Raw genomic sequence first — 20,126 nt, 5'->3', positions numbered from 1 at the left:
AACACAGAGTCTCTTACTTTCTCATCAATGTTGTACTTTCTATGATAAGATATGCCCCTCCACGTTTCCTTTCTTTGCAAAAGAAAATACATATACAGAAAATATAATCTTCTTCCCACTCTGCATGGAAGTGATATGTTTTAGGCTTATTTGCCGCGCGCATCTTGATATATTATGATTGATATCCTTTTAATGTGTTTAATTGTTAACAACACAACAGACCATGTAGAGTAGACTCTCTTGAAAACAAGGCACTGCATTGTGTATCTTTTTTTTCAGGCGGTCTACCTGCGCAGCGCTTGCGATCGACGTAATGGGCACCCCTGATCTACCACATCTGGAGGCATGATCATTGACTCGTCCACATCTGGAGGCATGAACATTGACTCATCCAAGTCCAGCAGAGCCCCACTCTCCTCAATGAAGGGATTTGCTCAGGTCCTCAAAGGCATCCACCACTGCCACCAGTGCCAGCACATCTGTCTACATTTTTTATAAAAGTAACAAAATGATTCATGTCACTGAAAATAATGATGCAGCCTCTGAATGTTTAATACTGCACTATAAGAAAATTACCCAGTTGTAGCCAGCTTGACAGTTTGCGTATTGTTCATGACGGCTCCATGAACACATCACCCCAGTTCTATCATCACTGCATTGGCTCCCAGTGGTTTTTAGAATTGATTTTAAAATTATTTTACTTGTTTTTAAATCCCTAAATGGTCTTGCACCTCCGTACCTCCGTGACTGCCTACCTATATATATGTCCCTAACCGCCCCCTCAGGTCCTCCAATGCTGGCCTACTTGAAGTGCCTAAAAGAATGTGCACAAATAAATATGGTGAGGCAGCTTTTTGCTTCTACGGCCTAACAGCCTGGAATAAACTACCATTCGAGCTCAGACACGCACCCTCTGTAGACATTTTTTAATCTCAACTCAAGACTCACCTCTTCACTCTTGCTTTTAGTTGAGTTTTAATATGCACGTTCCTACCCTGTCCTGACTGATTTGCTGCATGTGGTGTTTTTATTTATTTTATGTTCTTATATTCAATTTTGTTCTTTGCCATTGTTTTATCATTTTAACTACTTGTGTTTTATTGTATTCTATTTTTGTGTCCTGCCCTGTGAAGCACTTTGAGCTGCATTTATGTATGAAAGGTGCTATACAAATTAAGTTTATTATTATTATTATTATTCTGACTTATTGGTGCCCTCAATTTCTTGTACTAGGCGTCGCTCAACTCATTACATTGTGAGTCTCCCTTTTAATTATTTGTATTGGTTTTTAAATGTTTTCAAAAGACATGCTTTACCAAACTGACCAGCAGACAAAACAGATAAACAAAAAACATTGGGACGTGGGTTCAGTTCTCCAGTTCATCTACATTGTGACGTGCATTGATATGTGGAGGTCCTTGACCCTTGACCCTGGACCTGGTGCCAGTATACATGGTCCATGACCCTTGACCCTGGACCTGGTGCCAGTATACATGGTCCATGACCCTTGACCCTGGACCTGGTGCCAGTATACATGGTCTTGCTTAAGACAATATACTGTATCCCACCTTCCCTCGAGATGGAAATCTTTGTTCAGATCTTCGAGTGGGGGGGATAGGTTCCTCTCCTGACATTTTGACCTCAAGGAGGCTCCATGTGCCTACAAGGCCACCAGGAGAGGCACCAATAAGGATACCGCTTCTGGACTACCTGCAGATAATTTAATAGACATCCCCATATTTGGAGATAATTGACATACCCAGGTCTGACATCATAGCCCCCCCCCCCCCCCCCCCCATCCCATCGAAGCTCCATATATGGGTCTAGGCGGAACACCCAAGCCTGACATCATAGACCCCATCTTTGGGCATGTCTGACATTGGGGGGGCTCCATATAAGGATATGAACGACATCGTCGTAATGACACAAGCATCGCAGCCAAACACATAAAAGGCAAGTGACTCAGATATCTCCACGACCATCAGCGATACCCAGAGCCTCGACTACCTCTAAGACACAAGTCACAACTCCACGGAGCCCTTATATATATATATATATATATATATATATATATAAATATATATATATTTCTACGATGGCTTCCAGCACGTCCGAACTCTGTGTTGGAATCAACGGCTTCGGTCGTATCGGCCGCCTGGTCCTGAGGGCCTGTCTGCAGAAAGGCATCAGAGTCGTGGCCATCAACGACCCCTTCATCGACCCGCAGTACATGGCCTACATGTTCCAGTACGACTCCACCCACGGGCGCTACAGGAGCGAGGTCTCCCACCAGGGCGGCGACAAGCTGCTGGTCGACGGGAACCCCATCTCCGTGTTCCAGTGCCGGCAGCCGGCCGAGATCCCCTGGGGCGCCGCCGGGGCCCAGTACGTGGTGGAGTCCACCGGAGTCTTCCTCAGCGTGGAGAAGGCCTCCGCTCACATGCAGGGCGGAGCCAAGCGCGTGGTGATCTCCGCCCCGTCGCCCGACGCCCCCATGTTCGTCATGGGGGTCAACCAGGAGACGTACGACCCCTCCTCCATGACGGTGGTCAGCAACGCCTCGTGCACCACCAACTGCCTGGCCCCGCTGGCCAAGGTCATCCACGACAGCTTCGGCATCGAGGAGGCCCTCATGACCACGGTGCACGCCTACACGGCCACCCAGAAGACGGTGGACGGCCCCAGCGCCAAGGCGTGGCGCGACGGCCGCGGCGCCCACCAGAACATCATCCCCGCCGCCACGGGAGCCGCCAAGGCCGTGGGGAAGGTCATCCCCGAGCTGGCCGGCAGGCTGACGGGCATGGCGTTCCGGGTGCCCGTGTCCGACGTGTCCGTCGTGGACCTGACGTGCCGCCTGTCCCGCCCCGCGTCCTACGAGCAGATCAAGCAGGCGGTGAGGAGCGCCTCGCAGGAGGGGCCCATGCGCGGCGTGCTGGGGTACACCGAGGACCAGGTGGTGTCCACGGACTTCGTCGGCGACACCCGCTCCTCCGTCTTTGACGCGGGCGCCGGCATCGCCCTCAACGACCGCTTCGTCAAGCTGGTCTCCTGGTATGACAACGAGTTTGGCTACAGCCACCGCGTGGCCGACCTGCTGGCGTACATGCACTCAAAGGAGTAGGCGGGGGAGGGGGGGGGGTCACTTCCTGCCACAACACAGTCCTTGCAAACGGGGACCGATCGCCTCACCTCCGACCCGTTCTCCCACAGGGTTATTATAGTGATTATAATATAATCAATATAATAACCCCGTGGGAGAACGTCAACTATATTATAGTTAACTAAAACTAAATAAATAACCAAAACTAAAATTAAAACCAAAAAAAAGCATTTGTGTAACTTTAACTAGGCCTATTCATCCGGCACCTGCCAAATAATTTAAAAGAAACTAGCAAATCTGCTCTGAAAATAATTAAAACTAACTGAATTAGAAAAAATCACACCCGTGTGAAGTGAGGGGTGCTAATATATTAAAGTCTAACTCATGTTGATTAGGTGATGTAATGTTGATCTGAAACAAACGGTGCAAACACAAACATTAAACGCTATTAACAATAAAGAGACAATATGACGTAAATGACACATTATGACGTAGGTTTTCCCTTCATTGTTCAATGCGTTTACAAAACAAACATTGAACTAAAGACAAACATTAAACCTTTATATAGGAGGGGCTATAGCGCCCCTCAAAAATAACAACAAACTAAAACTTAACTGAAAATGACAAAACAATCTTAGCTTGGGGGAAACAGAAACAGGGTCTTTGGATCACTTTCAGAGAGAAAAGAAAAGAGGACATTTGTTCACTCACCCTCGGAAAGTCCAGACCTATTATTATGATATATACAAGACGCACTTTTATTCCATTTACAATAAACGTCTATACATCAATGTTCAGATTTCAAATATAAAGTTCTCACTCATCTCAAGCCTCAAGCGGAGCCTGCGGCACCACCATGGGCAAGGTGGGGGGGTCAAATTACTCTGTCAGTGACATATAAAGAGAGTCATTTGGAGGTTTATTATAGTGTATGCTGTTTACAAGTACAAGAGTTTTAGGCTACTGCTACTTCATATATACAAACTGTATGCACCTTATTGATTTGTGATATTTGTGATATTATTACTGTTCAATTAGGACCAGAGTTTTGCGACAACGTGAGCAGTGTTGCTTTATTGTGTATACCTTTTCTGTGTGTTTTTAGATAAATAAACAACCATTATATTCCTGCACACTGGTGTGGTTTGGGCTTTAGGCCCGATAAATAAACAACCATTATATTCCTATGCACACTGGTGTGGTTTGGGCTTTAGGGTTACGCACCACCCCATTGGTGTGGTTTGGGCTTTAGGCCCCGAAATCTCCTGAAGCTGATTGATTGAGACACTGGCCCAGTGGCCCATATATGGAGAACTCTCTTAAGTTGGTATATGTCATTGATATGATGTCATAGTAGTAGTAGCAGTAGTCAAGTACTCAGAACAAAGGGGTAGTGGTGCATGCAGTAGTAGTACCCGGAGGCAGAACAAAGGTGTGGTGGACTGGTGGTGCATGCAGTAGTAGCACCCGGAGGAACGTGCAGTAGTTTAATGGAGTCTGCAGGTGAGCCCGGTCCTCCTCTGGCCGACGCGCTCCCCGGTCGGCAGGGCACGGCGTCCGGCGAGTCCGACGGGCCGACGACGACAGCCGCGGCGGGTGGCGGCTTCGTGCTGGTGCACGCGGGGGCCGGGTACCATTCCGAGTCCAAAGCCAAGGCGTACAGGCGTATGTGCAGAAGAGCTTGCCAGAGAGCCGTGGACAGACTCAGGGCCGGCGCTCCCGCGGTGGAAGCGGCGGAGGCGGCGCTGGTGGAGCTGGAGGACTCCCCGCTGACCAACGCCGGGACCGGCTCCAGCCTCAACCTGTCGGGGGAGGTGGAGTGCGACGCCAGCGTCATGGACGGGAAGTCGCTGCACTACGGCGCCGTGGGCTCCCTCGGCGGCGTCAAGAACCCCGTCCGGGTGGCGGGCCGCGTGCTGAGCGAAGCGCGCGAAGGGACGCTCTCGGCCGGACGGATACCCCCCTGTCTGCTGGTGGGACGGGGAGCGCGCGACTGGGCCGCCAGCCACGGAATACCGCCGTGCCCGCCGGAGGAAATGGTCACCGAGTCCAGCCTCTCGTCGTACAAGAGGAACAAACGCAAGATGGAGCTGGCGGAGAAAAAGACGGACGCGGCGGATCCTCCGAACCACGTCGAGGAATTCGGACGGCGATCGAACGAGGAGACGGTCACGGCTCCGAACCACGCAGAGAAGAGACGACGACGATCGAACGGGAACGAGCAGGAGGAGGAGGAGGAGGAGGAGGAGGAGGAGGAGAGCGGCGGCTCTGGGCGTCTGGACACGGTGGGCGCCGTCGTGGTGGACCAGGAGGGGAACGTGGCGGCCGCCGTGTCCAGCGGGGGCATCGCCATGAAGCACCCGGGCCGGGTCGGCCAGGCCGCTCACTACGGATGTGGCTGTTGGGCAGAGAACGCCTCCCATCATCGCACCTCCTCCTCCTCCTCCTCCTCCTCCTCCTCCTCCTACGCCACGGCCGCCAGCACCTCGGGCTGCGGAGAGCATCTCATCCGCACCACGCTGGCCAGGGAGTGCTCGGCCGCCATGCGCTCCTCCTCTTCCTCCTCCTCCTCCTCCTCCGAAGAGGCCCCCCCCCACCAGGCCGTGCTGGAGGCCATGCAGAACAAGTTCGTCGCTTCGCCCTTCCTGGCGGGCGAAGCGCGCGTGCTGGGCGGGGTGGTGGCGCTGCGCCGCTCCGTGGAAGAAGGCGCCACGGCGCGCGGCGGCGGCGGAGACGACGACAATGCGCTGGTGGAGTTCCTGTGGAGTCACACCACGGAGAGCATGTGCGTCGGCTTCATGTCCGCCCGGGACCGCCGAGCCACCGCCCACATATCCAGGCTGCCGCCGGGCGCCGTCCCCGGCCGGTCGCTGGCCATCGAGGGCGGCGTGTGTCGACTGGCCAAGAAGAGTCATGGTGGAAAGTAACTTTTACTTGAGTACAATTTTGAGGTATTTGTACTTTACTTGAGTATTTCCAACTTCCAGTAATTTTACTTCTACTCCATTACATCTCAGAGCCAATTCTTTTTACTTTTACCTCACTGCAATTATTTGAAAACTTTAGTTACTCGTTACGATCAACATACAGCCATGTTGATCAACATGGTTGCATGTTGATCAACATGGCTGCATGTTGATCAACATACAGCCATGTTGATCAACATGGTTGCATGTTGATCAACATGGCTGCATGTTGATCAACATGGTTGCATGTTGATCAACATGGTTGCATGTTGATCAACATGCAGCCATGTTGATCAACATGGTTGCATGTTGATCAACATGCAGCCATGTTGACGAACACACTGGAGTGAATCTCCACACCCGAGGGCTCCTTCACCTCTCCATATAGAACCCTGTACCTTCCAGCCAGGTCCTGCAGTTACTTCACAGGTATACGGTATGGGAGTGATCCTATACGCAGTAGCCCACACACACACACACACACACACACACACACACACACACACAGAAAACAGTAACGGATGGATGTCCAGTCTTTGATCCAGTTTGAGTGTTATTTAGTAAACACTGAGCAGTTAAACATACCAGTTATATTGAATCGTTCTTTCCTTTCCGTCTGTTTGTGGTTGTGCTGCTGTGCTGCCTGCAGGTATAAGAACGGTTTGGCTCCCCGATCCCTGTGTCAGTGCACCTGTGTCACCTTATTTAAATGCACACCCCTGTGCTGTGCTTCTCATAGCCCCAGTGGTCAAAAATAATACTGGAAATACTTTAAATAATGCCTCTCTTCTAATGGCTCCTATATACAAACACTCCTCTCTGTGTAGTTAGTGTGGTTGCTGTAGGCGACGCACCTTTGTTCTCGGTCCCAGATAGTTTCTCGCCAGCAAAGTGAACAGGCGTCTTTTGCACAGACGCCTGTACACCTTTAGGAAAAGTGAAGCTTTTTATGACGGTCCAGATGTCCCCCTCTTTGCAAAGGGGAGATAAGGTAGAAATGCAGATACAGATATCTCCGTATATGGGCACAAAGGGGACACAGACAGATAGGTACTCAGCTGACGCATGTGGGTCGTCTCAGCGGTGCGACGTGACACCAAATAGCATTCGTTCTAGAACAGGTTAATCCGTTTCTTCATTTTTTCATGATGGATTATTTATATCACATGCGCGTGAATATTGTGACCCCACTCTGGTTCCCAGTCCAGGGCAAGAAGGAGGGTTGTGTAATAATATAATCAAACAAACAGCTCAAATATGTGTAAGTGGGATCTTTATTAGAGATCAAGTGCACAACGCTATACAAGTGATGTTTAATATAGGCCAGCACAGTGGACTGTGGACGTCAAAACAAATACAAAAATATCAGACTAGGTAAAAAGCAAAACAGCAAATTGTCTAATTGAATATTAAAAAAAAAAAGTCCAATACATTAAAAGAAAATATATTTTGTAAACCAAAACAGGAATTTTCTGATGTTGCTGTCAAATAAGTCTATGTAATGTCATGCATGCTATCTATGAAACTTAGAAAACGTTTAATATATATATACAATTGTATATAATTATGTAGTAGGGGTCCCTGCTCTCTGTCTGTCTGTCTGTCTGTCTGTCTGTCTGTCTGTCTGTCTGTCTGTCTGTCTGTCTGTCTGTCTGTCTGTCTGTCTTGTGCTAAGGGGTCTTTGGCCTGAAAAACACTGATGAGCTTTGCTTTAGGGCAAGTGCACTAATCCCTTTTTATTTAGAGGTATTTTATGTGGAACGAACGAGAGATTAGACTTTGGAGTCCTGCGTTGGGAATGTCTGGAATCTTGTGGGAGCGAAGGCACTTTTTTAAGTTACATTACAGTAAAACATAGTACATATCTAATACTAAATGATTACAGTAAACAGTTAAATCAGTACATATCTAATACTAAATGATTACAGTAAACCTAGTTAAATCAGTACATATATATAGCCTACTAAATGATTACAGTAAACCTAGTTAAATCAGTACATATCTAATACTAAATGATTACAGTAAACCTAGTTAAATCAGTACATATCTATAGCCTACTAAATGATTACAGTAAACATAGTTAAATCAGTACATATCTAATACTAAATGATTACAGTAAACAGTTAAATCAGTACATATCTAATACTAAATGATTACAGTAAACCTAGTTAAATCAGTACATATCTATAGCCTACTAAATGATTACAGTAAACCTAGTTAAATCAGTACATCAATACTAAATGATTACAGTAAACATAGTTAAATCTATTTTGTTTAACTTAACAGAGGGAACGTTATCAGCCAGGAATGTGCAGTCTCCATCTCTCTCTCTCTCACCGTGTGTGTGTGTGTGTGTGTGTGTGTGTGTGTGTGTGTGTGTGTGTGTGTGTGTGTGCGCGCGTGCGTGCGCGTGCGTGCGTGCGCGTGCGTACGTGCGTGCGCGTGCGTGCGCGTGTGTGCGTGCGTGCGTGTTTGCGTGCACCAATGCCTGCGCCAATGTTATTGCAATTCAAGGTCGACAATCCACATATAGCTTTATTATCATTCCATACAACGGGACACAGACTCTGACTCTGGTCACCTCTGGTCTGACACTTCAGGGCAAGAAGGAGGGTTATAAATAATAGAAACAAACAACAGCTCAAGTATTTCTAAGTGGGATCTTTATTAGAGTCAATAGGTGCACAGAGCTACAATTAGGTGATGTTTAATAGGCCAGCACAGTGGCAAAGAAACGCTGCAACGTTGCTTCAAAACACAGCCGTGTTGAACAAGATGTTATTGATGTTGGATTTTCACAGTTTCACTGTTTCAGAGAGAGAGAGAGAGAGAGAGAGAGAGAAAGAGAGATATGGTAGAGAGGGGGAGAGAGAGAGGGAGGGAGAGAGAGAGAGAGAGGGGGGAGGGAGATAGTGAGAGAGATATGGTAGAGAGACCTATGCTAAGAGAGCATAATGTAATAGAACGATATAACATAACAGTTCTAATAACAATCTGCTCTGTTGCCATCATCACATAATGATCATATTTAAACAGGAAACACTAAATAAACATTTGTAACAATTCAACTACAGGTTCATTATCTGTAGTACAATTAAAGTAAAAAAAAATATATATATACAACAAAATAATCAACTTATTGTTGAAAGCAGTGTTAATTCTGTTGACCAAATAAATGACTAAGACTAAGAATAAATCTGAATTTGCCGTAAAAGTGAACAGTAAGCCTAAGAGGCAAAGAATAAAATGCTAATGGCCTTTATCTTTAACCCATTCTGAACGGGAACCCATTCTGGTGTTAGCATCATGTTATGCTTTAGCCATTGAAAAATAGCAGATCTACAAGCTCATAGCGCGCCACCGAGTGGCGCGCTACGAGCTTGTAGGTCTGCTATTTTTGAAAAATCGAAGAACGACTGACATTTTTAGAATCTGATCTCAGGTCAGAATGGGTTAATCAGACCAGTGTGTGTCCAGTGGAAACCTGGTATGAATCTGATCTCAGGTCAGAATGGGTTAATCAGACCAGTGTGTGTCCAGTGGAAACCTCGTATGAATCTGATCTCAGGTCAGAATGGGTTAAACATCCGTGCCATTATTTGACCATCTTGAAAAACAGTTTAAAATCCTTCAACTATCCGATCTACATTGACATGTTGTGAGCTCAGCTATAGTTGAACTATTTTTAAATGTTTGAAATTGTAAAAATAAAAAAGGCAAATAAGTTTAGGGATAAGGCATAAGGAGTGGCACAATATATATATAGCACTAAGGTTTTTGATATTTAGTCGACTAAGACAAGATTAATACTAAACTATTTCAGTTGACTGAATAGGACTAAAACTAAATGGTGTTTTATTCAAAAGACTGAGACTAAATCTAAGACTAAATTCTAAGCCCAGAACACAGTGGACCGTGCATGAGAGTGAGAGCCTGGTATGTGAGCATGTGAGTGCTGGATTGGATCGAGGTGTGTGTGTGTGTGTGTGTGTGTGTGTGTGTGTGTGTGTGTGTGTGTGTGTGTGTGTGTGTGTGTGTGTGTGTGTGTGTGTGTGTGTGTGTGCGTGTGTGTGTGTGTGTGTGCGCGTGTGCGCGTGCGTGCATGTGCGCGTAGTATAACATCCAACCAAACGTGTAATTTTAAATGCCACATTGACAGGCCTCTAGAGTGCACCTCCAAAAGCGCTTTCCCTTCTCTGAGTACCAGGGGGCAGCACTTTTAGTATAGTTTACAAATCAGAAAAGGATGTTCAGTATTTGAAGGCACGGTTGAGACATCAGATCACACAGGTTGGTCCTCCATGGAGGTCTCTAGAGGACATCACTCATCAGATATGTCCTCCATGGAGGTCCAGAGGACATCACTCATCATGTCCTCCATGGAGGTCCAGAGGACATCACTCATCAGATATGTTCTCACTGGTTGACAGAGATGGTCCTGGATGGGTCACAGCAGAAAGGCTTCTCTCTCCAGATGGTCCTGGATGGGTCACGGCAGAAATTCCTGTGTGAATTCTCTTGTGAAGTTTGAGAGCACCCATTCTTTTGTACTTTTTCCCACACTGGTCACAACAGTAAGGCTTCTCTCCAGTGTGACTTATCATGTGTTTTTTAAGAGAACACTTGTGAGCGAAGCTTCTCCCACACTGGTCACAACAGTAAGGTTTCTCTCCTGTGTGAATTACCATGTGTCTTTGAAGAGAACACTTGTGAGCGAAGCTTCTCCCACACTGGTCACAGCAGTAAGGCTTCTCTCCAGTGTGACTTGTCTTGTGTGACTCGAGGTGAGACAATGTATTAAAGTTTTTCCCACACAGGTCACAGCAGTAAGCTCCAGTGTGACTTATCTTGTGTGACTCAAGGTGAGACAATTTAGTAAAGTTTTTCCCACACAGGTCACAGCAGAAAGGCTTCTCTCTCCTCGTTGGGTCTAAGGATTCTCCAGCATGGATGTGCTGGTGTTTTTTTAAATGTTCACAACGAGTAAAATACTTCCCACATATTTCACAACCAAACGACTTCACTCCAGTGTGACGGATCTTGTGATTTGTAAGAGTAGACATCTCAGCGAAGCTTTTCCCACACTGGTCACAGCAGTAAGGCTTCTCTCCACTGTGAATTCTCTTGTGCACCATAAGGTTAGACCTTCGATTGAATCTTGACCCACATTGTTCACAGTAGTAAGGCTTTTCCCCAGTGTGAATTATCTTGTGTGCATTAAGAGCAAACAAGTGACTGAAGTTTTTCCCACACTGGTCACAGCAGTAAGGCTTCTCTCCAGTGTGAATCCTCTTGTGTGCCTCAAGGCTACAACGTTGAGCAAAGCTTGTCCCACACTGGTTACAGAAATAAGGTTTCTCTCCAGTGTGAATTCTTTGGTGACTTTTGAGATGTTGAATTGAAGTGAATGTCTTTCCACAATGGTCACAGCAGTAAGGCTTCTCTCCAGTGTGAATTCTTTGATGTGTTTTGAGATTAGAAGATGAACTAAATTTCTTTCCACACTGGACACAGCAGTAAGGCTTCTCTCCAGTGTGAATTCTCTTGTGTATTTTAAGGGCAGAAGCTGAAGCGCATGTCTTTCCACACTGGTCACAGCAGTAAGGCTTCTCTCCAGTGTGCATTCTCTTGTGTATTTTAAGGGCAGAAGCTGAAGCGCATGTCTTTCCACACTGGTCACAGCAGTAAGGCTTCTCTCCAGTGTGAATTCTCTTGTGTATTTTAAGGGCAGAAGCTGAAGCGCATGTCTTTCCACACTGGTCACAGCAGTAAGGCTTCTCTCCAGTGTGAATTCTCTTGTGTATTTTAAGGGCAGAAGCTGAAGCGCATGTCTTTCCACACTGGTCACAGCAGCTTGGTTTAACTGAAGACGGGGCAGGACCGGTATCTGAGGAGATAGACAACACAGGGTAATGTATAAGAGTGGCGGTAGGGGCACACAGGGGGACTATATTTTATGTAGGAAAGCTAGTGTGAAGCACAGTTTGTAAATAGGGGGGTGGGGTGGCATGAAGGACCTGAAGAATAGACTGTCAAAAGCAAGAGGTTAATTTATCAGACCAAAAAAAAAGACCAAAGGCATTACAGGAGTTGTTACTGACCGTCTCCATAACTCATACATCTGCTGTCAAGAATATTAACAGCCTGAACTGCATGTGTTTCTAAACATGCTCATACCGGTAATAGTGATTCAGGATGCAACATGTGAAACATGTTGTGAAACATGTTGTGAAACGGCGGGTGGGATGAGGATCAGCGTCTCCAAATCTGAGGCCATGGTTCTCAGAAGGAAACCAACCGGTGGATTGTGCAGTCCGGGTAGGGAATGAGGCATTACCCCAGGTGAAGGAGTTCAAGTATCTCGGGGTCTTGTTCACGAGTGAGGGGAGGACGGAGAAGGAGATCAGCTGGAGAATCGGAGCGGCAGGGGCGGTATTGCAGTCGCTGTACCGCACTGTTGTGACGAAAAGAGAGGCAAAGCTCTCTGTCTACCGAGCAATCTTCGTTCCTACTCTCACCTATGGTCATGACGTGTTCCTACTCTCACCTATGGTCATGAAGTGTGGGTCATGACCGAAAGAATAAGGTCGCGAATACAAGCGGCCAAAATGAGTTTTCCTCGACGGGTGGCTGACATCTCCCTTAGACATAGGGTTCGAGTCACACGAGAGAGACTCTGAGTAGAACCGCTGCTCCTTCGCCTGGAAAGGAGCCAGCTGAGGTGGTTCGGGCATCTGGTTAGGATGCCTCTCGGGCGCCTCCCTAGGGAGGCCCTCGACGCACGTCCCACTGGGAGGAGACCCCGGGGCAGACCAAGGCGCAGTTGGAGGAAATACATCGACTCACTGGCCTTGGAACGTCTCGGAAACCCCCAGGAGGAAGTCACTAATGTTGCTCTGGAGAGGGAAGTCTGGAGCTCTCTGGTGGAGCCGTTGCCCCCGCGACCCGACTACGGATAAGCGGTTGAAGATGGATGGATGGACATGTGAAACATGTGTTTATTTTACAGTGATTTAGTATTATTGCCATCACCTGGGCGGGTGAGTCGAGTAACTGTCCTGACGTTATGCTGTGTATGTGTTCAACAACACAGCCATGCAGCCTTGCAGTTTAAGTGCACATTTCATCTTGGGCAACATGGTGAAAAATATACCCTGCAACAATGTTCTGTCACCATTGCGTTATCGTGGCATTCCTATTATTGCCATTCATTTAGCAAATATGTGTGTGTGTGTGTGTGTGTGTGTGTGTGTGTGTGTGTGTGTGTGTGTGTGTGTGTGTGTGTGTGCACGATTTAACATTGATGACAGTTATGACAGGTAACACAAGTGTACCAAACCATATATCAGCTGAGCAACAGTCGCTATGCATGTATGGAGCCGGCCAGCAACTCTACTCTAATCTGACCTTAAACCAATGAATCTAGATCTTAGATCTCCATATATGGAGCTGACCTGTTCTGACCATCTATGATCGTTCCCCACCTGTCCTTCCTGTATATGTTGATCTGACCTCATCAAACCCTATACACTCAAGACACGATCCATATATGGCCAGTACATATGTTGATCTGACCCTTTCGGGTCATCAATATAGAATTGAACAGAATGAGTGAAATACAAAATGTAAAATTGATTACAAATTAAACTAGCCTGGATTCTAGCCTGATCCACTGCATTCCAGCGAATCAGGCTGTAAACCAAGGCTACATTTTCACCATAAGTGTTACAAAACCTCAATAGCCCCATAGGCTGAATACATTACACGTGCAGACAAATACTGTACGCACCAAACGTGCACGTTCATGTGTATACGTCAGGTCCGGGGTTAGGTTGGGGTTGCGAGTTCAATGGCAGAAACATTTTGGGCTCGGGGACTGAAAGGTTTGGGAACCCATGTGACGTAGAGGAGGACAGGAAGAGATGGACACTGATGATGGTCTGTGGCCACGCCCCCGATGGGAAGGGTCTGAAAGACAGCATGGAACTTACCGAGGTCCTGGTGGTCTGCAGGTTCCTTCTGTTGAACAGAAACAGTCCTGTCCGGGTCTGGAGAGTTCCTCTTCAGCTGCAGTCTGGACTCCATAGACTGGTCTGGAGAGTTCCTCTTCAGCTGCAGTCTGGACTCCATAGACTGGTCTGGAGAGCTCATCTTCACCTGCAGTCTGGACTCCATAGACTGGTCTAAAAAAAATGTAAAAGATAGCAGACTAAATAAAGAGCAAAACGTCAAATAGTCTAAATATTGAAGATTTAAGAAAATGCATGTGGACATGAATCCAAGACATTATAACAGAAAATATATTTTGTAAAAAAAAACAGGAATTTTCTGATGATATTGCTGTCAAATAAGTCTATGTAATATTGTAATGTGATGTGAAGCTGTAAAGCAAAAAATAAAATAAAATAAGTTTAACATGCAACACAATTGTTGTACAATGATGTCTCTCTCTCTCTCTCTCTCTCTCTCTCTCTCTCTCAGCTAAGGGGTCCTTGGTCTGAATGCTGCTGACTCCTGCTTTAGGGCGAGAACACTAATCCCATTTGATTTAGAGATGTCTTGTGTGGAAGAGATTATAGACTTTGGAGTCCTGCATTGCAACTGGAATCTTGCGGGAGCGAAGGCACTTTTGAAGTTTCTGCGGGTCATTGCATTTAATACATTACATTAAACATAGTTACATGTCTATCTATACTAAATGATTAGACTTACAGTAAACATAGTTATATCAGTACATATCTATACTAAATGATTAGACTTACAGTAAACATAGTTATATCAGTACCTATTTTGTGTAACTTGATGACTGGTTTCAAGATGGCGGTCTGCATCTCTTCTTCACACGCTGATGTAAAACTGTAGGACTGCTGTTGTTAGACTATACAGCCCTGGAAGTGTGATCAATAACCCTGGATATCTCTGGATGGTTGATCAATACTAACCCTGGATCTCACTAGAACAGGAACGTTTCTGCTTCACGGCTTTCTGTAAAGTTCATCCTGGAAAGACAAGTATGAGAGAGGGAGAGAGAGAGAGAGAGAGAGAGAGAGGGGGAGAGAGAGAGAGAGAGAGAGGGAGAGAGAGAGAGAGAGACAGAGAGAGAGAGAGAGGGGGGGGGAGGGAGAGAGAGAGAGAGAGAGAGCGTTATCTGCCAGGAATGTGCAGCCTTGTCCATATCTCTCTTCCTCCCTGTGTGTGTGTGTGTGTGTGTGTGTGTGTGTGTGTGTGTGTGCGTGCGTGCGTGCGTGCGTGCGTGCGTGCGTGCGTGCGTGCGTGCGTGCGTGCGTGCGTGCGTGCGTGCGTGGGTGCGTGCGCCACTGCCAATGTTAATACAGTTGAAAACAGAATGGTTCCTGTGCAGATCTACAAGCCCATTGGATCGGCCATTTCATATTTATTTTTGAGGGGCGCTAGACCCTTCTATAAACAGCTTTTGTCCAGACACGTCTCAAGATTTGCCATTGACAATGAACGGAGAAATGACGTCAGAATTACGCTATACATATGACGTAAATTAAACATCAAAACATTAAACGCCATTGAGATTGAAGGGAAAATGTATACGTCATATGTACACAAGCAAATCAGCTAACCAATCACAGGCAATAGGCATTCTGATTGGCCAGTATGAGATGATGCATGATGATGTGCGATGATAAGAGCACCCCTCACTTCACACGTGTGTGATTTTTCTTTTAAGGGATCTAGCCGCTCCAACGTATATGACTTTCAGAACTTTCAGAACTTTTAAACATTTAAAACAGTCACACCAAAGAACCATGCCGACGTCGACGATTCCCCTTTGGACAGAAACTTGTCTTGTCTGAAGCTAATCTATAATTTATATCAGTCTAACTTACAAGTAAGACGCGCAAACGCGGGAAGCGAACGCAGCTCCTACATATTTGGGTTTTTTAAGTTAAGTTTTTGACCTGGCCCCGTTTGTGCCCATATATGGAGCTGAGTGATTTGTTTGTGTGATGCAACACACTCCATATTTGGGTAACAGCATGACACACAGACATACAGACAGACACACAGACATGATCTGCTAGGTCTCATAGTAAGTGCTCACTGTATTCGCAATGACATCAGATCATGTAAAACACACACATATAACACATAACAATGCATGCCAGTCACATGTAGCGCCCTCTTGAGTACAACATAATCAAATACCAGCATGGTGATGTCACGAAACACCAGTAGGCCTATGATGATGTCATGCGGTGTTGGGGGCGAGGTTACGGTTTGCGGCCTTCGGCATTAATGTGATCTGACTTAAAAATCAAATTAAGGATTTGTTTCAGAAAGTAATCACATCACATGCGCGTTTCACATCTCTCTCCAGTGGTGACTAGATATTGAGCACAGCTGTGACAACATAACTGTTATCACGGAATATCTGGTCTAAAACTGAATCAGGTATTAAGTCATCTAAACTAGTCTAAACCAGTTTAGCTATAGTCTAAAGCAGTGGTTCCCAAAGTGGGGTCCGGGGACCCCCAGGGGTCCTTGATGGAGTTCCAGGGGGTCCCCAGCTAAATGAAATTATAGTTTGGAACCAAAATGGACCCTCATGGGTCTGTAACTCTGAGAGTGTCAAAGTGTCAAATTGGGGGTCCTTGACATGAAAAGGTTTGGGAACCACTTGTCTAAAGACCCCTACATTTGTATTAATTATTAGCGTGGTTGCTGTGAGCAACACACTATTGCTCTAGGTCTGAGAACTCTTATGCCAGCTAAAGTAAACCTGTTTGTCTGCATTGTCTGTCCCTTTTCTGATTTAATATAATGTCCAATCAGACAGAAGTGACATCACAATGTGTCATCTAAATGGCAAGAGAGATTTAATCAAGGGCAGAACTTTCTAGTTGTATTCCGTACCAAGGATCCCATAATTATGCTACTAAAACGGAGACACAAAGCTGTGCATAGGAGAGGCTATAGTACCGATTAACAAGTAAAATAATCTCGCTTCAATCGCATCCCCCCCTCGTGTCAAAACAGTTGATGTTTACAACCTCATGAGAGGACGTGTGGAATCGAATTATCCTTCTAACCCGAGAGGGAGAAACGCAAAAGCATCACGAGGGTGAATTGACGAATGATCAGGTAACAAACGCTTGTTCTCTCCTCTCTAAAGTTGATATCAGAGTGATCAGGTAATTAAACAAACGCGTGTTCTCTCCTCTCTAAAGTTGATGTCAGAGTGATCAGGTAAACAAACGCGTGTTCTCTCCTCTCTAAAGTTGATGTCAGAGTGATCAGGTAAACAAACGCGTGTTCTCTCCTCTCTAAAGTTGATGTCAGAGTGATCAGGTAAACAAACGCGTGTTCTCTCCTCTCTAAAGTTGATGTCAGAGTGATCAGGTAAACAAACGCGTGTTCTCTCCTCTCTAAAGTTGATGTCAGAGTGATCAGGTAAACAAACGCGTGTTCTCTCCTCTCTAAAGTTGATGTCAGAGTGATCAGGTAAACAAACGCGTGTTCTCTCCTCTCTAAAGTTGATGTCAGAGTGATCAGGTAAACAAACGCGTGTTCTCTCCTCTCTAAAGTTGATGTCAGCAGCAGATAAATTAACAGCGGGTAAACGTTGCGCTGATGTGCATCTCTTTCTAGTCTGTCGGTGTCGTAAAACTAAAACTAACTCACTCACTCACTAACTAGTTAATTGCCAGCTAAAACGAAGTAACTAACACAATAACTAACTATAACTAACTAACCAAACAACCAAATGAAAGTGAATAAATAAAAGTGAATAGTGAATAAACTAAATACATTCAGATGAAAGTCCACTGCAGCTTGCAGCGTGTCAACATGGAGACTCTTCTCACATTTTAGTAAACCTGCTTCTCTGAAAAAGGTTCTGATCGCAGGTCCGTCCATGGACGTGCTTCATCCTGGTCTGGTCATCTTCGTTCTCCTCGGTCCAGTGTGCAGGGACCTTAAGAGTCCGTAAACTGCTCACTCCTGAGCTTTCTTCGCCGGGCGCTTGCTGCGTACGTTCGACGGACATCCGTCCACTTTCGCCAAAGGTTCCTCGTCCTCTGCCTCCTCCGCAGTGCTTCGTCTCACGTTCTCCAAATATTCATCGATCTTCGACAAATCCTCGTCGAGGCCGTCCGTCTCGTCGTCGTCGTCATCGCCGTAGTCTGGCTCCTCCTCCTCCGCCCCCCCCCCTCCTCCTCCTCCTCCTCCTCCAGGGCCTCTGGTGCGGCGGCGGCGTGGGATAAACGGCGTGGAGGCACCGCGACGTCTCCTCCTGGATGCGCTCCAGCGTGCTCTTCCTGAGGGCCACGCTCCTCCGCAGGGCGTCCACCTCCTCCTTCTTCCTCTCCCAGCGGCGGTGCAGCTTCAGGAGGCTCCGGTCCATCTGGTGGAACTGCCGCTCGATCACCGTGATGTCCTCGTCCGTGCGCCGCAGGCGCTGCTGGAGCCGCGCGGTGCTCATGGCCTGCAGGGTCATCGTCGTTGTTGACCTGTTGGCCTGCGCCTGCTGCAGACCCCTCGTACCGCCTGCCTCCGCCTGCAGACCCCTCGTACCGCCTGCCTCCGTCTGCAGACCCCTCGTTCCGCCTGTCTCTGTCTGTACACCCGCCTCCGGTTGCTCCATGGCTTCAACTGTTAAGGTATATCTTGCAGAGAGAGAGAGAGAGAGAGAGAGAGAGAGAGAGAGAAAGCCGAACACTCACTCGTCGGTTGAATTGTTAAAACGGTTAATTCACTCACGGACGTCTCGGCCTCTAGGACCTATTTTCCCCACCCACCGCGAATTGAATTGTTTAATAAAAACCACAAATATGCAACTTCAACAAAACCGTGAATTGAATCTAATCCTCGACTTAGGTGTCAAGATAGATATCCAAAAAAAGGCAGAAAATGTACTGTTAATTAATCAAGGTCATAATTGGTGGATGTATGTAGTTGTGGGGTTATGTACAGTTAATATGTAGGCTGTATGTTTTGGGGCGTGACGTAAGCACAGACATTTTTAACAAACCGTTATGGAATATACAGACTTCTCGGCCGACAGTTAAGAGTTGAGTTTAATTGGAACAGTCTGTCTCTTGTCCACCTCAATATAAATGGATACTTTAATTATATCAAAGTACTTATTATATTGAAAGGGTTTACAATATGTACACAGTGTTTGTTTACATGCGGATCATCGCGCAGGACCTTCAAAACTAAGGGTCTCAACTCTCAACGGAAGAAATCACACTCGTGTGAAGTGAGGGGTGCTCTTATCATCATATACATCATCACATCCCGTGCTCAGCCAATCAAATGTTCACATTCCATGCTACGGACACACAAAGCTGTGCATATAGGACTAGCGCCCTGCAAAAAAGGCTGGACAAGTTGTAGCCTATTCGTATCTGGCAGTCAGTGTGTTGAGCAAACATTAAAACATTAAAAGTCCATAGACTTGGTTACCAAATAATGTTGGAGGGGCCAGCGCCGCTCAAATGAACAGTACCCCACCAGGACGTCATGTGGCAGCCACAGTGGGCCTGTGGGCCTTCCTAGTATTCTTTAATACTAGGTGTCTTTAATATACAGTCAATACAGTCACGTGTTTAACAACACTACTAAGATAGTATTTTAGACAGACTTATAGCTCGTTACGTAGGCTTTATAGTAGGCTACACATTGTATATTGTATATAGTATAGTATATAGGCGTGTTTCCTCCTCCGCGTCATCAGTGCCCATACCCCGAAGGCGGGGTTGGCGAAAGGGCCTTTCTGTGTGGAGTTTGCATGTTCTCCCTGTGTCCCTATAGGGTAGGTACCCTCACAAAAAACATGCTGTAATCCTGGTCACTAAACTGCCTCCCCCTGGCCAGCCGGGGCGCCTGATGGAGGGGAAAGGAACTGGTTGGAATAACGTGTTCCTTCCACGCGCTATACGTCCAACCAGGGAAAACTCCCCCCTGTCAGGTGTAAAGGAGCAACTTGGACACTCAGGCATGAAGGGAGCATGAGTTCAAGTCCGTTGCTCTCCCCTTGTCCCCCATATATGGGGACTAGGTTGGTCTCCCCTTGTCCCCCATAT

At 46.6% G+C, this 20,126-nt stretch overlaps 2 protein-coding genes across 2 annotated transcripts; both read left to right on the top strand.

The window, feature by feature from the left end:
* Positions 1 to 2,116: 2,116 nt before the first annotated feature.
* LOC308327897 (glyceraldehyde-3-phosphate dehydrogenase 2-like) lies at positions 2,117 to 3,121 on the top strand (the record flags this gene model as incomplete). Its single annotated transcript, XM_080781522.1, has 1 exon — positions 2,117 to 3,121. The coding sequence occupies exon 1, from the start codon at positions 2,231 to 2,233 to the stop codon at positions 3,119 to 3,121; it is 891 nt and encodes a 296-aa protein (XP_080637648.1). The 5' UTR covers positions 2,117 to 2,230.
* Positions 3,122 to 4,590: 1,469 nt separating this feature from the next.
* LOC308328322 (threonine aspartase 1-like) lies at positions 4,591 to 6,027 on the top strand (the record flags this gene model as incomplete). The annotated part of the gene is made up of 1 exon (XM_080782093.1): positions 4,591 to 6,027. The coding sequence occupies one exon, from the start codon at positions 4,591 to 4,593 to the stop codon at positions 6,025 to 6,027; it is 1,437 nt and encodes a 478-aa protein (XP_080638219.1).
* Positions 6,028 to 20,126: the final 14,099 nt, after the last annotated feature.

This window comes from Protomyctophum bolini (genome assembly GCF_963924005.1).
Source record: "Protomyctophum bolini genome assembly, chromosome: 14".
Lineage (NCBI taxonomy): Eukaryota > Metazoa > Chordata > Actinopteri > Myctophiformes > Myctophidae > Protomyctophum > Protomyctophum bolini.
Note: the sequence above shows the minus strand (reverse complement) of the source record. Positions and strands in the feature narration are given on the sequence as shown.